The sequence below is a fragment of the Pezoporus occidentalis genome, unplaced genomic scaffold (assembly GCF_034315485.1).
Source record: "Pezoporus occidentalis ecotype Australia unplaced genomic scaffold, CSIRO_AGI_Poc_V1 ctg223, whole genome shotgun sequence".
Taxonomy (NCBI): Eukaryota; Metazoa; Chordata; class Aves; order Psittaciformes; family Psittacidae; genus Pezoporus; species Pezoporus occidentalis.
In genome coordinates, this window is record NW_026914106.1 from 1357202 (window position 1) to 1370708 (window position 13507).

General features: G+C 50.2%; 1 protein-coding gene across 1 annotated transcript in view; it reads right to left on the reverse strand.

Moving 5' to 3' along the window:
- Positions 1–12173: 12173 nt before the first annotated feature.
- Positions 12174–13507, reverse strand: part of GRIK3 (glutamate ionotropic receptor kainate type subunit 3) — a 101000-nt gene continuing 99666 nt past the window's right edge. The window contains exon 16 of the mRNA XM_062620775.1: positions 12174–13007. Coding sequence (XP_062476759.1) covers positions 12813–13007 — 195 coding nt within the window. The 3' untranslated portion in view covers positions 12174–12812. The remainder of the gene's footprint in view (positions 13008–13507) is intronic.

The window sequence follows — 13507 nt, forward strand, 5'->3', positions numbered from 1 at the left end:
GTGCCTTAAAACTGAGGACTTGCACAGACAGTGACCACTGAATAAGCACCTCTGATGACTGGATCTTTCACTTCAGACAAGGCAACGAGCAGTTAAGTGCTCAAATACAACAGCCCACATGGCTCCCCTCATCTCACCAAGCAGCAAAACCTTGGCTTGCATCCAGGGATTTCAATAGGCAAACCCCTCCTTCTTGGAAAGACAAGTTGGTTTCTTCCAATTCAATTATGTTCCTCAAGGTTTCCTCTTACTGAAGAAAACAAATACTGCAGCGCTGCACGCTGTGCATCAAACTCGTGTCACCCCAGAGAGAGATGTGGTATTTAGAGCAGGCATCTGAAGAGGCAGAAGCGAAGCACAGCCTGAGTAAAACTACAGCTGCATAAAGAGAGTCCTGGTGGGGTCTGGCAGCCCCACAGCGCATGGAAACCTGGTGGGGAGGTGGTTGCATGAGCGCAGGGTAGACACAGGCAGGAGTGATGCTGACAGCGCTTGTGTCAGTGCTGCTGGAGAGGCTCCAGCCCTCCTGGGTCAGGCAAAGGCCAGTCTCCAGGTGGGAAACGTGGTATGAACTCGTAGGAGAAGCATCATTCTGAAGTCTAATTCTAAAGTGCATGAAGTTTTCCCTTGCTGCTGTTGCTTGGGCTGGACAACCTGCCCATGTAACCCCAGCTTGTTCTCTGTAAGATACGAGCACGTGGCATCTGCCATGGCCAGAGATGGGGCAGGTTGTGACTGACTCCCATCAAATACTGAAGCAGAGGGAGAGGGGATTTCACTTTGCAGCTTTTATTTGGATTACTTTCCCCCCAGTCCCCTATAGAATTATGACTGAGTCTTCAAATACAAGCTTACTGCTTCTGTGTACCTCGCTGTGACCTCTGCAGTGGTTTGTGCCATAACGTGAGGGGCAGCAGGAAAAGAACCTTGCCATCAACAAACGCTGAACTCTGGGGAGCACCTGCAGCATGAATGAAAAATCAGAGGCAATGGGGCTATTTCAGCAGGTTCACATTCCATCCAACCCCCCTGCAGCAGAGGAAAAAGCTGTATCAATGTCTCCCCACACTGTTCATTTGCACTGGAGAAGGTTCAGCGTTGGCATTAAGTTCTCTAGAGTTCTGATAACCTTATTTCCCCCCCGGGAGTTTTCAGGCAGGATAATGTATAGCCCGTGGTTGTATGTTCCAAATTCCATTTGTGAGGAATCAGTGTTTTATTGCCAGACCAACATTTAAAAATTGCTCTCTATTTTCTTAGCTTTGTGGGAATTTACGGCCCCCAGAGTGGAAAGAAAAGTGTTTTTTTTTTTAATAAGATTTAGTCTGGACTTTTATTTGTGTTGATGGGAATCGTTACCCCATAGATTCATCTTGCTGGTTACAAGAAGTAGTTACTGCAAATGCCTGCCTCCTTTGTGCATCAGTGAAGGAGCTATGCTCGTGGCGTGTGTGTGTGACCCCATTCCCCAGGCATGGAATAGCTTTTGAGCAGTCCAGGCGCACGTCTTCAGGGGTGCCTGGTGGTTTGAGTGCCACCAGCACTGTGAGGCACTTCCTCAGGCTCAGCTCTTCCTAAAAATAGGACCTGAAAAGAGGCGCTTCGAGTCTCTTCCTTTGTTCCTCTCTTTCTGCCACCCTCCAGCAGTCGCCGTGGCCAGCCCTGTATTGTACCCTAATACCTCCCTATAGGCTGTCTTTTGACTGGCAATCCAGCACCTTCAGATCCCTGCTGCACCTTGCTGCTTGCTCATGCCAGCCAGTCAGCCCCTGCAGAGCGGGCTGTTTGTAGAGGAGCACCCGGATGATGTGCCCTAGGAGCTGGAATCTCCTTCTCCTCCTCCTCATGTCCCTGGCTGCAGCCCAGTCACTGGTTGTGCTCCTGGCCCTGATGTGCTCCAGAGACTGAACTGCAGGCTGCTTTCTGCAGCTCCTGGGGTTTTGCTCCTTGGAGCATCCTGCTCTAGTGGAAGGTGTCCCTGCCTGTGGTAGGGGATTGGAACTGGAGGAGCTTTAAGGTCCCTTCCAACCCAGACCAGTCTGGGATGCTGTGATTTCAAAGGGCCAGCAGCCTCAGGGAGGTCAGGAAGCCCGGTTGTGTGACCAGCCTGTGCTGGGTGCCTGCTCCGTGCCAGGGCTGTGTCGGATGCTCCAATGGGTTCTACCTTCCAGCTTGGGAAGGTGCCTGGATTTGCCCCATTGAGTTTTCCACTTGTCCTTTATTCCCTGCTGTAATTGTCAAAGCGTCTCCTGGTCACTGCTCTCCTGAAGGATTGAGGCTTTGGTGCAGATCATAGGAATTATTCTTGGGATGGCAGCTTGGGCTGTGTGCTGCTGCAGCACAGCTGTGGCCCGAGAGCCTTTGAACGCCTGGATTCCTCTCCTGAAGCATTACCAGAGGAATTCACTGACTGCTAATTGCTGCTAATGACTCCTGTGTATGGTTTGCCATGTTTATGAGCAGATGAAGTGAAACTTTCTGCCCTTCCTTGCAAACAGTTGAGTTTTGGTGTGGCTTTTATCATCACATTTCAACCCCCTTAAACTACTTCGTTACCCCATCCCACAGGGAAATAAGCTAACTGCTCTATGGCTTCTTTCCTATTCCTATGTTACTCCATGTATTTGTATGACGTATGGCAAATCAGTTGCAGTTAATGCAGACTGCAGCCATCCCACATAGGCCAGCACTTGTACGTCTTTGCCTGGAGGTGTTTCTGCTCATCCTTGTAGCTGATTCCAAGCAGAATCTTTTCTACACTCTGAAAAGCTTGGATAAGGTAAAGGTAACCTGGGTTTGGTGCCTGCTTGTGCACATCTGGGCTGTTGCTGGGAATCTGGTGAGTGAAAGCCTCTTCCAGATCCAGAGCTCCTGAAACAAAGCTGAGTTGGTCCTATTGTTATGCTGGGCTGTATCAAAGGGAGTGTGACCAGCAGGTCAAGAGAGGGGGATTGGAACTACATGATCTTTAAGGGCCCTTCAAGAATCCATTATATGATTCCATGAAATAGAGGGTATAAATGTTATTTTCCTCAGCATTTTATGATCTCACTGTCTGCTTGCAAGGAAAAAACCCTTTTAAGAAGTCTTTTAGGCTAACCCTTCTCCCCCAAAAGCTCTGTTCTTCTAAACCAGCCATGGAATATCAGCATTGGCACTGCAAGTATCATCCCACTTGTTGCTTCTTGATAGCAACACTAGATAAATGGATCTTCCCTTCCATGCAGGGGTAATGACAGCTTAAAAATGCCCTGTCCTGCCTCCGCTTCCTTCATTTGGCAGATTTTGGGTAGTTTATATAATTTGGCAGTGATCCTCCATCTAAACCATGTCCAACATTTCATGCAATAAACTTAATGGACTTTTCCATCTTTGAACAGCTGAATTCTTTCTGAGCAGCTGCTCTGGGTTATCGATGGCCTCATTAGAGCCCTGCCTCGGGCCTGCCATGAGGTAGGAAAGACTTTGCACATATCCCAGTGTGTAACAGAAACAAAGCGCTCCCAAATGATCCCGCTTGAAAGAGGGGAGTTGCTATGGTTTGGATTGCAGCAGTGGGGAGGCTGGATGAGCTTTAAGGTCCTTTCCAACCCAAACCAGTCTGGGATGCTGTGATTAACAGGGCAGGATCTGGCTCAGCTAGCATCTACAATCTTACTCCGTGCATGGTTAATGATTGAGGGTCTTAACTCATACTCACAAACTATAGCCCCTGTCTGCCAGCCTCACCTTGAAGAGCCAGGTGAGGGAACAGCCTTTGAGGTGCTCTGCAAAGCCTAGAGGTGCCCTTGCTGCTGTCACCAGCCATCCGCCAGTGTCTGACTGTCCCAGTCACTGCAGAGCATTAGAAAAGAGGCAATTAGCTGAGTGGCCTGGCCATGGCCATCCCGGCAGGAGGCTGGGATCAGTACGTGGTCTGAGAGGCTGCCAATGCCGAGCCTCACTGCTTGCTCCAGCTGGGATGCCAGGGTGCACCACCAGCACCCTTAGTGCTGTGGGTCTGTGCCGTGTACCACGCATCCCAGAGAAGGCACGTTTGCTTTGGAGCTTTTCTAGGCAGAAATGGTGGCTGATGCTGTGCAATCCAAGGCTGGCAGCAGCAAGCAGCCATCCATCAGCAGCGGGTAATTGATGCTATCTAGGGCCAGTTTATTCCAATCAATACAGCACTCTGAACATCGGCATTCACCGCAGCCCTCTTCTGTTCCAGAGGGTTAGAAAATGTTATTATCCAGACAAACCCCTAATTCCAACAAATTCGATTACCCAGGCAAATGAAAATAACAGAAACAAACTCGTCTGAGAGGCTGAGGCTGAAGTGCTGGTTGGTGGCTTTATTTCTTTATTTCTAACAGGATTTACAGAGCACTCCGTGGGCACATTGGGTTTAAAAGCAATTTGGAAAGAGCAGCCCTCTGGCATCCGCTCACACAAACACAAAGCCACAATTACCTTAGAGACTGCATTCCAGACCTGGCCCTTCCAGACTGAGGGAAGCTTTTCCTCTCCCTGTCCTCTCTTTCAGCCTTGTCTGCAAAAGGCAGGTCTCTTGGGCAAGGTCTAAGTGCTCCAGGCTGGACCTAAAGAACTATTGCAATGGCCGTGAATGTTAAATATAATCTGTGGAAACCTTTTGATTTGTTCTTATCTCAGTGTCATTGAGGTTGATGCTGCAGAATCGTAGAATCCCAGAGTGGTTTGGGTTGGAAGGGACATTAAAGCTCATCCGGTTCCAACCCCATGCCATGGGCAGGGACACCTTTCACTAGAACAGGTTGCTCCAAGCCCCATTCGTTTCTTGTAGCCCCCGTTTAAATATTAGAAGACTGCTGTAATGGTTAAGGATCTGTAACGCAGATCATCTATGCTCTTGTATATCCCTGTGCGGAAGTAAAAATGCAGTAGCTACATTGAATATTTCCCATTTCCTCAGGGTTATTCAGCCCAGGATCAGTCTGGGTGATTGAGATCCGTACTCAAGGATCTGATTTGTTTGGGCCAGAGCCATTCAGCCCCACACGTGCAGGTGATGCTGCTCATTTTCATGCTGAATTTCCAGCTGGTGGGAGCATCAGGGCCTCTCTGGTGGCCGTGGCTCCTTGTCCCAGCACCCAGCCATAGGGGCTTCCCCAACACTCACTCCCTATGTTTGGGAGCCTGATCCCGGCGGGCTCAGAGCTTTCAAGGAGGTTTGGGGTTAGAGACAAAGTGTGGTTTGTGCCATGGAAGCAGCAGGAGAAGCTGGAGATTCAGATGTGTGTTTCTGAGCAAGCTTTAGAGTTGGAAATGCGAGCAGGGCTGTGGGATGTGATTATGTTGTCGTGCACCAAGAGGCCTAGAATTCATGCTAAAAGACAGCCTATTCTAATTGTATTACCTATTGTAGCCACACGATCATCTGCGGGATAGAGCGGGATTAGCATTGCAGGAACAACCTGCTGCCTAACACCCAGCTACTCAAGCCTCTCTAATGCTTCTGTGAACTAAAGGAGCCCTCCTGCTCAGTGCCGTGCTCCTGTCTGAGGAGACAAGAGAGGCAGAGCCATTAGCTCGGAGCAGATTCCTTAATGTGGCATAAGCAGCTAAAGAAGATGTATTTATGCTCCTTCATTTGCAATTGATAATCTCAAGAGTGAGAGGCTGGTAATAAATTTTCTCACTGGGGCTCCTCTCCCCCCGCAGCCCACGCTGCAAAGGGAAGAGGCAGCTCATTTACATGAGATAATGGAACTGCAGCAAGAGAGGGAAACTGCGAAGCGACTTTGTTTTAATAATGACAGATGCTTCTTAAACACTCTGATTGCGGCTCTCGGAGCAGCTTGAGCTGGGCCACAAGAAGGGAGGGCAGGAGTGCTGAGGAACTGGGAATAAAACCCGTTCCCTTTGCACCACTTGAAGGTGCCTCCAAATCAGAGCTTTTCTCCTTTGCTCAGATGCTTTTCAGAGAGGGGATGCGGGTCCTCATGGGCTGATCACCTACCCTGGGATGGGGTAGGCTGCAGATGGTGAGATCCCAACACTGGGACACCTACAAGAGAGACAACAGCCCCATCAGGTCTGCGGGATTCAGGGAAGAGCTTCTGCCTAAGAGCTCATCTCAATCTCCCCTCTGTTGGGTTAAAGCCATTCCCCTTGTCCTGTCCCTACAGACCCCCAAATCTCCGCAGTTAATGGTACCCACAGTAACGACAGTGTTAGCAGCAGCCTGAACTTCCCTGAGCAACATTGGCTGTTGAAGTGTAGCAGCCACTTTGCTCTAAAGCAGCAGTGAATGGAGTATCCCGCAAAGCATAGGCAGAAAGATAAGGTCATTAATGGAAAGAAAGCCATAATGTAAGTAAACAGCAGGCATGTAGAAAATGGGAAGAAAATCTGGGCAGCAGGGGAGGATGAAAATAAGGAAACTTGCGCTGAAAGGTAAAAAACCCTAAAAAGAATGGGATGGGAAACCTTTCTGCAGCACACTTTCAGTCTTTTCTGCTGTGATTCATCTAACCCTGTACTCTGTTATTTGCCCCCTTCCTTCCTGTAATGATGGCCTTTTCCCTGCTGCTGGAGGTCATGTTCTGGTTCTGCCTGGCTCCTTTTAATGCCCACAGAAAGGAGCTGCTCCAGCCCTGGTCCTGCTTTCAGGCAGCGCCGAGGATCTCTGGGGTTGTGCAGTATTAGCTGTATCACAGTCACTTTGCTAATCTACGAAACCCATTTCAAGGCACATTATATACAGAGCCCATATGTCACTTCAGCGCTGCCAGAAGAGTTCTTGTTTACAAGATCATGCTTTCAGCCCGTGTTTCAGGGTGTGCTAAATAGCACCATTGATACTACTTAAAATAAAAGGTGTCAGCACCCTGTCTCTCCCAGCAAATTGCTCAGCGCTTTCAGCTCTGAAAACACCCCTGGGCACTAATGCCTCTGCTCAGCTGCAGGGGCTGATTCTGCCCTGGTCCTGACCCATCCTTGGTGCTCTCCCGTGGTGTAAAGACCATCCCTGTGTGTTCCCCGTCTCCCTGTGAGCACAAGTTCTCTGGCGCTGATGCGACCCTCAGCCGTTTAAATGCCATTTCCCAAAGTCTCCTCGAGCTCCTGAAAGGGAACAGCTTTTCCAAGCGGAAAGTTATTTACTGGATGCAGTCACAGCTCCCTGTTTCCATGCTTGTTCCCAGCCTGTCCGCTGCCGATGCATACCCAGCTCCTCTGAGATGGAATGGCCATCTCTCAATCTGATAAACCCACTGTGTTAGAGAAGAAGCTGCGCCTCCTGATGCGCTCATTCTCTCTGTGCCATCCCCAAGTCTCCATGAAGGAAATGAGGTGCATTTGCTTTAGGTTCAAATTTGCCCAAGTCCTTCCTGAGTGACAAAGGCTTTGTTTGGTTGGGTTTGAGGGAGCAGGAAGAGCTGTATCTGTAGCTGTTGGGTGCAGAGGAGGAGATGTGGGGTCTGTGTTGGCTGTTCCATCCCTGCGAGCAGCACAGGGCTGCGTCAGAGCTCTGCCATGCAGGGTCAGGAAAACACCCACACAATTGTACAATTACTGCTGGAAAATGGGATTTTGCTGGAAGAAAAACAAGGTAAAAATCGCTCCCTCTGGTGAGCTGAGAATCTGGAATGTCCAAAGGTGTCTGCGTGGAACAGGGGGTGGGAGAATGGGTGGGTTGGGTATTGCCACTCTCACGGGTTCCCACTTTTCTCCCTCTTATGCCCAGCAGGACTCATCGCTGCTCAAAGGGAGCCGATCTCTGTTGTCTGATTAATAATTCATCTATAGCTTGACTGGCAGCTTTGGGGCGGGCGGCTCACACTCGGGGAAGGGTGATCCATTGACTGACAAGGTTAATTGCTGCCTTGTGTTATTGGTGATAAGGATTTATGCTGACAATTCCCCCCACTGCTGCTCAGGGTCAGCCAGCGCTGCCTTGTCCTGCTCCTTGCGGGCAGGAGCAGCCGTTCCCTTGCTGTGCCCCTTGGCACGTGGGAAGGGGTTTTGGTCCCAGAAGCAGGCCTCGTGCTGAACAATGTAGAAGAAGCTTTGCGAAAGCATCACTTGCTTTTACCTTTATTCCCCTTCTTTTTGACATGTTCCCTGCATATTGATCGGCATTTGTAGCATGGAAGTGAGACTGGGCTCTGCTCTCCAAGTCCTTACTCGGCAGGAGAATCAAAGCTGCTGTTACCCAGAGGGCCTGAGTGAACAGAGATGAGAAAGATTTGGGAGAGGTGACCCTTATAAAGAATTAAAATGGGAAGGAATTGTCGTTTAAATTCCAGTGGGTGGGAAATGGCTTTGGAGCATGGGGCCGCAGGGTTGTGCCTCTGCTTAAAGGGTGTTTTATCGCCGCCTCGAATGGCCCAGCTCCAACCGCTCTCATCGTTCCCATCCCGGAAACCACAGCCTCAATACAATAAAGCAGGGTCGTAAAGATTTCAGACTAATAAACATTGGCCTTTAGGGTGCTTTCAGCTTTTATCAGGCTAATAAGGTTTTTGACTCGCATGGACAGGCAGAGCGGGTAAACAGAGGTTTTATGGACCTTGAAGCCTGCTTGGGTCCTGTGGTCTTGTTGAAGGGTCTCGGGCTCAGGCACCTTTCTGTCACGAAGAGCACACGCAGCCTCCAGGCAAACCATTGTGGAGAGTGCTTCTGCAGCTGGCTCCTCGTGGACTATCTGGGCTTGATGGTTTGTCTGACACAAAACTTTCCATAGGGATATGAGGTCAGGGAGCGTTACAGCATCCGAGCCTCCCTGTGACATGAGTGAGGCACATAGGGCTCTTATGGAGGAGGCGATGAAGATGATCCAGGGGATGGAGCAGCTCTGCCCTGGAGCCAGGCTGAGAGAGCTGGGCTGGGGCAGCCTGGAGAAGAGAAGGCTCCTTAAGAGGAGACCTGAGAGCAGCTCCAGTGCCTAAAGGGGCTGCAGGAAAGCTGGAGAGGGGCTCGGGACAAGGGGGAATAAGGAGACACGGATGATGTCAGTGGACAGCTTGGGTTTGGGTGTAGCATTTCAACAGGGAGGGAGGTGTTGAATCCAAACAGGCAGGAACTTTGTTGTTTTCTAGAAATAATTTTTTATTTAAAATTTAAAACCATATTACTTCATACAGCAAACTGTGCACTTCGATATCTCACAGTGTCTTAAAAAGGAAAATAATTGCCATTTTTTCTTTTGTTTTGTTTTTTTTGGAAATCTTATTTACATCAGCCTCGAATGATCAGCAAGTAACACAGTTACTATGAAACCAAAATTGTTACAAAATGTTTACAAAAAACTATATTCATAGAAATTCTGCATGTCCACAAAGGAAAATCCCCTGAATGTCACGGAGACTTTTTTTCCTTTTTCCGACTCTTTTCTGCCTTTTTTTTTTTGACTGTTTTTTCAATGAGAACCATGTCAAAGGAAGGTAGGGACAGCAGAGGGCTGGTGACACCAGTGCCTAGGAGCAGCCCCAAGCACCACGGGTATACCAGGGTCCCTGCTCCCTGTGGCTGTGCATGGTCGATGTCCCCACGGTGATCCTGCTGGGATCTCAAGGTCCCTTTGTGATGACCTTTCAGAGACGTGGAAGATGCCCGGCCACATCCTGCTCTGCAGAACCACCCGCTGAGGGGGGAGCTGCGGTTGCCCAGAGCTGGAGCTGGGTCCCCTTTGCATGTTCCTTCTCTTTGTGGATCATCCCGACACGCGCTGTTGGTTAACTCCAAATGGAAAAGCAACCCCAAAGCTACCCATTGTGCCCCTGCTCTGTCTCACAGGAGAGCTGGAAGGGAAAAGCAAGTGATAAAGGGACAGTGAACAGAGGTGACAACAGTTTAGGTGCAGTTTAATAGCCCAAACCTGGTTTTTCTTTATTTCCTCCTCACTTTTTCAGTCCCTCTGCCCAAGCGAAGAAAGGAGCTGATTTAAACAGAGTTGGAAGTTGGATGATTCCCAAGACATGAGTCGCAGATAGTCACAAACAGGTCACAGAACAGCTCACAGAAGGCTTTGAGGCTTTGTCATCAGCTCTGCCCCTTTGGAAGTCTCCCAAGGTATCACTGCTAAGTGTGAGTCTCATCGCTCCTCCTCTGTGTTTAAGCACCGCATGGCTTTTGGGCTCCCGGGATGAAGGCAAGGAGCAACAAGGAAAATGGGAATAACAGGAGAGACTCTGGCCTGTGCTAAGCAGTGCAACAGAAGGTGAATTAACCCAGGATGGGGTGCAGCTGCCCAGGGTCCCAGCGGGAAGGACAAGGTCCGGAGCCATCCCTCCTCCCAATAGTTCACAGTGAGCAGGAGCCAGCGGCCCCCTTGGGCTGGGGTCCAGGGAGCCCCCCCAGCTCCAACGCTGCTCCCAGTGGTGCAGAACACTTTCTTGCTGTTAAATATCAAGTGCTTTAATGACACAGATTTAAACATGAACCCATAATGCGGATGCATGATGTTAGCTGCTGTTTCACAGCTGATTTAGGGGCAGGGGAGAGAGGGAAGGGAAAAGGTTCATCTGCAGGGTTTGGTCTTGCTGGCAGATAGCACCCGTGATTCTAGATGCTCACCTCTCACTCTGGGATGTTTGTGAGTCAAATCAAATCAAACTGGTGTCAAAGGTGGATAAATGGGGTTTATGGTATCAGTAATATGTGTTTATTTTAAAATCATCTCCCAGGGAGCAAAACTAATGCTGTTTTCTCTGGTATTTTGCTCTCTGGACATTTAAAACCCATTTCAGGCTTGTTTTTCTCTTTGCCTTAATTGTAAAAATCTCTTCCTAAGAGCTGAGAAATCTGCAAAGAAAACATCAAATCTCCTCCTTTGCCAAGCCTAGGGATTTGCGGTGTCATTAGCCTTGGGAAGCAGACCCAGACTCCCAGTCTATGCTCTGCCATAGGTATCTGGTCAGCAAACTATTAGGATGATGATGCCCATGGGGTTGGCAGCTTTCGCCCCTAATTTTTCATGGTTTCCATGAAAAGGTGAGAATTAACATAAATTCTTTGCATATCTTAAGTCAAAATTTGACAAATTACCTTTTTTTTTTGTTTCGGGTCACTATGCTGCTGCTTTTCATCACAGAAAGAGCGAAATGAGGACAAATGCTGCTCTGTGGTGGGGCGGGGGAGCAGCTATCTCCCCTTGAGCTAACTCTGATCAGCTCTGCAGATAATTTTCTAACAGCCTGAAATAGAAAGAGGTGGGGAAAAACCAGCCTGAAATCAGCTACAAACAGGTTTGTTCCTTTGGGCGAGGATGAACTTTCGAGGCAGGCTTTGCAGGTAGGGGAGGGCGAAGTGGGTCACTTCAACATCTCAGAGCTCCGAGGACGAAGGTTTGGGATGCAGAGCTCGGGCAAGGGCTGCTCCATCGCTCTCCAACCCAAGGTTTAGAGGGGGAGGTTGCTGTTTTCTTTGCTACCAGTGTTTAAATCAGAGCTTTTAAGCACCTTTGCGATACTCTGTGTGATGTTTTGGGTGGTAACAGGCAAAGCCATTGCTGTTCCAATTTGCAAGTGCATCTGCAGTGCGTCCCACTGGCTCCCCATGGAGCGATGGAGCCGAGTGAAGGTACTTACTTGAGCATTACTTTAGGTCAGCAGAGGGGTCTTTGGTAGTTGTGGCCAAATTCAGCTGCAGGACCTGGGTCAAGAACACAGTTCCTGGAAGGTTTCTTGAGAGCATTTTAGCGTGTGTTTGCTTAAATCACACGGAGATGCTGCCTGCGGGGCTGCTGCTCACCGGGCACAGCGAGAGGGAGACAGGTTTGGCTCACACAGTGTGGCTTGTCCCAGGCCAGCCCTGACCCTGCAGCCTGAGGCTTGGTCTTTCAGGTGTCTCATGCCATGGGGAGCATTTAGTCCTCAACCAGATGCACAGTCCTCTCCTGGTCCGAGTGTGAAATCAGTGCTGTTTGGGTCTGCTGCTGCTGAACCCTGTGGGCTCAGCTGCTTCCCATGCTTCCTTGTAGGAAGGAGCGAGCTTTGTGGGAAGAGTGAAGGAGCTGAGGACCTGGCAATCATGGTGCCACGCTGGGTGGGGGCTATATGGCTGGTGTCACTTGGAGATGGCAGCAGCTCCGGCGCTGTCCCATCCCTGGCCAGGGCTTCGGCTCCATTCAGGCTTACTCGCCCCTTTGCAGTCACCTCCCTTGGATCGAGTGATGAACGTGTGCGTTGCCTTCTCTCACCACATCCCCATGCGGGTGGTCAGCCCTGAGGCAAAGGGCCACCACGGTGAGCTGCTTCAGGAGAAGATGCCTTGACCATCACGGTGCTTCCCAGACACCTTTCCCTTTCCTGGCCAACATATCCCAAGTGTGCTGTGTGGCAGTGTGGAATAGATGCTCGCACAGACGGCTGCTCACGCTGCACCTATCAAAGTGGTTCTTTTTATTGCCATGCTAAAGGAGCCTTGCTCGGGCTCCTCCTTACCCACTGAGGGGCAGTTTGGCTCAATTCTGGTTTGCCTCCGTGTGTTTGCAGTATGTAAACATCAGACTCCGGGGTGATGGGCGATGGGTGATGGTGGCGTGGTCGGGCTCCGCGAGGCCTGGAGGATCTAAGCATGGAAAACCAAAAGAACGAAAAAGAACAAAACCAAACCCAAAAAGCCCCAAGACCCACGTTCCAGTCCGTGCTTTGAAGCTCTTGCTTCTATCCGGTGACGGATGCAGCTGCGTGGTGAAGGCCTTGCTCTTGAAATGAACCAAACCAGGCTTTTTAACTGAATTTTCTGGGTTTTTCTTGTTTTGTTTTCAATCCTTTCTTCCCCACTTAGAGCGCATCCAGCCTTGTCTGCCGCACTGCCTTCCCTCCCACCCCCCCCATTCCCATTCCCTAGGGAAACACGGGTGTCAGTCCAGTGTTGCAGGTCATGTTGTCCTTCCCTGGCAGCCGTCGGTCGTTGAACGTGTGCATGTTGATCACGGCGTCCGTCTTCACCATGACGGGTGCTTGGGGCTTGTGCTTGACCCGCCGCTGGCACGTGAGGGACAGCCGGATCTCATCGGCCATGGCGCTGCAGAAGGAGCGCTGGGGAGAGCGGGGGACAAAAAGCACCGTTATTCCTGGCACAGCATCCTGATTATCCCACCGGGAGAGGGGGGATCCGAAACGGGTTCCTCAGAGGGCAAGGTTTAGGCTGCGTTTAAGGCATCAGCTGTGCTTAGCGGGACGTCAGGGATGTCAGACAGCTTGACCCCTGTCTCCCGTGCCTTTGATGCACTAAATCCTGCAGAAAGGCAGAGCTGGAGCGCCGGGAATGCCTGTGATCCCTGCGGGGGGTCTGGGGGATTTATGTGCTGGGATTTGGAGGGCGGTCGGATCCTGCTGGGCTTGGTAGCGGGCAGTTTTCCTTCATCTATCTGGCCCGCCACGTGGGCAGATTGCTTTGATTTCTGCTCATGCACGCAAATGCGCTTTTCCACTTGCTGTACCATGAGGGGCAAGAGGGAAACCCATAAAAGCAGGTCTCCCATCTCAGCAGCACTAATCGGGCACCGTGGGTGGGATGGGCCGGCTGTGTAAGTGTT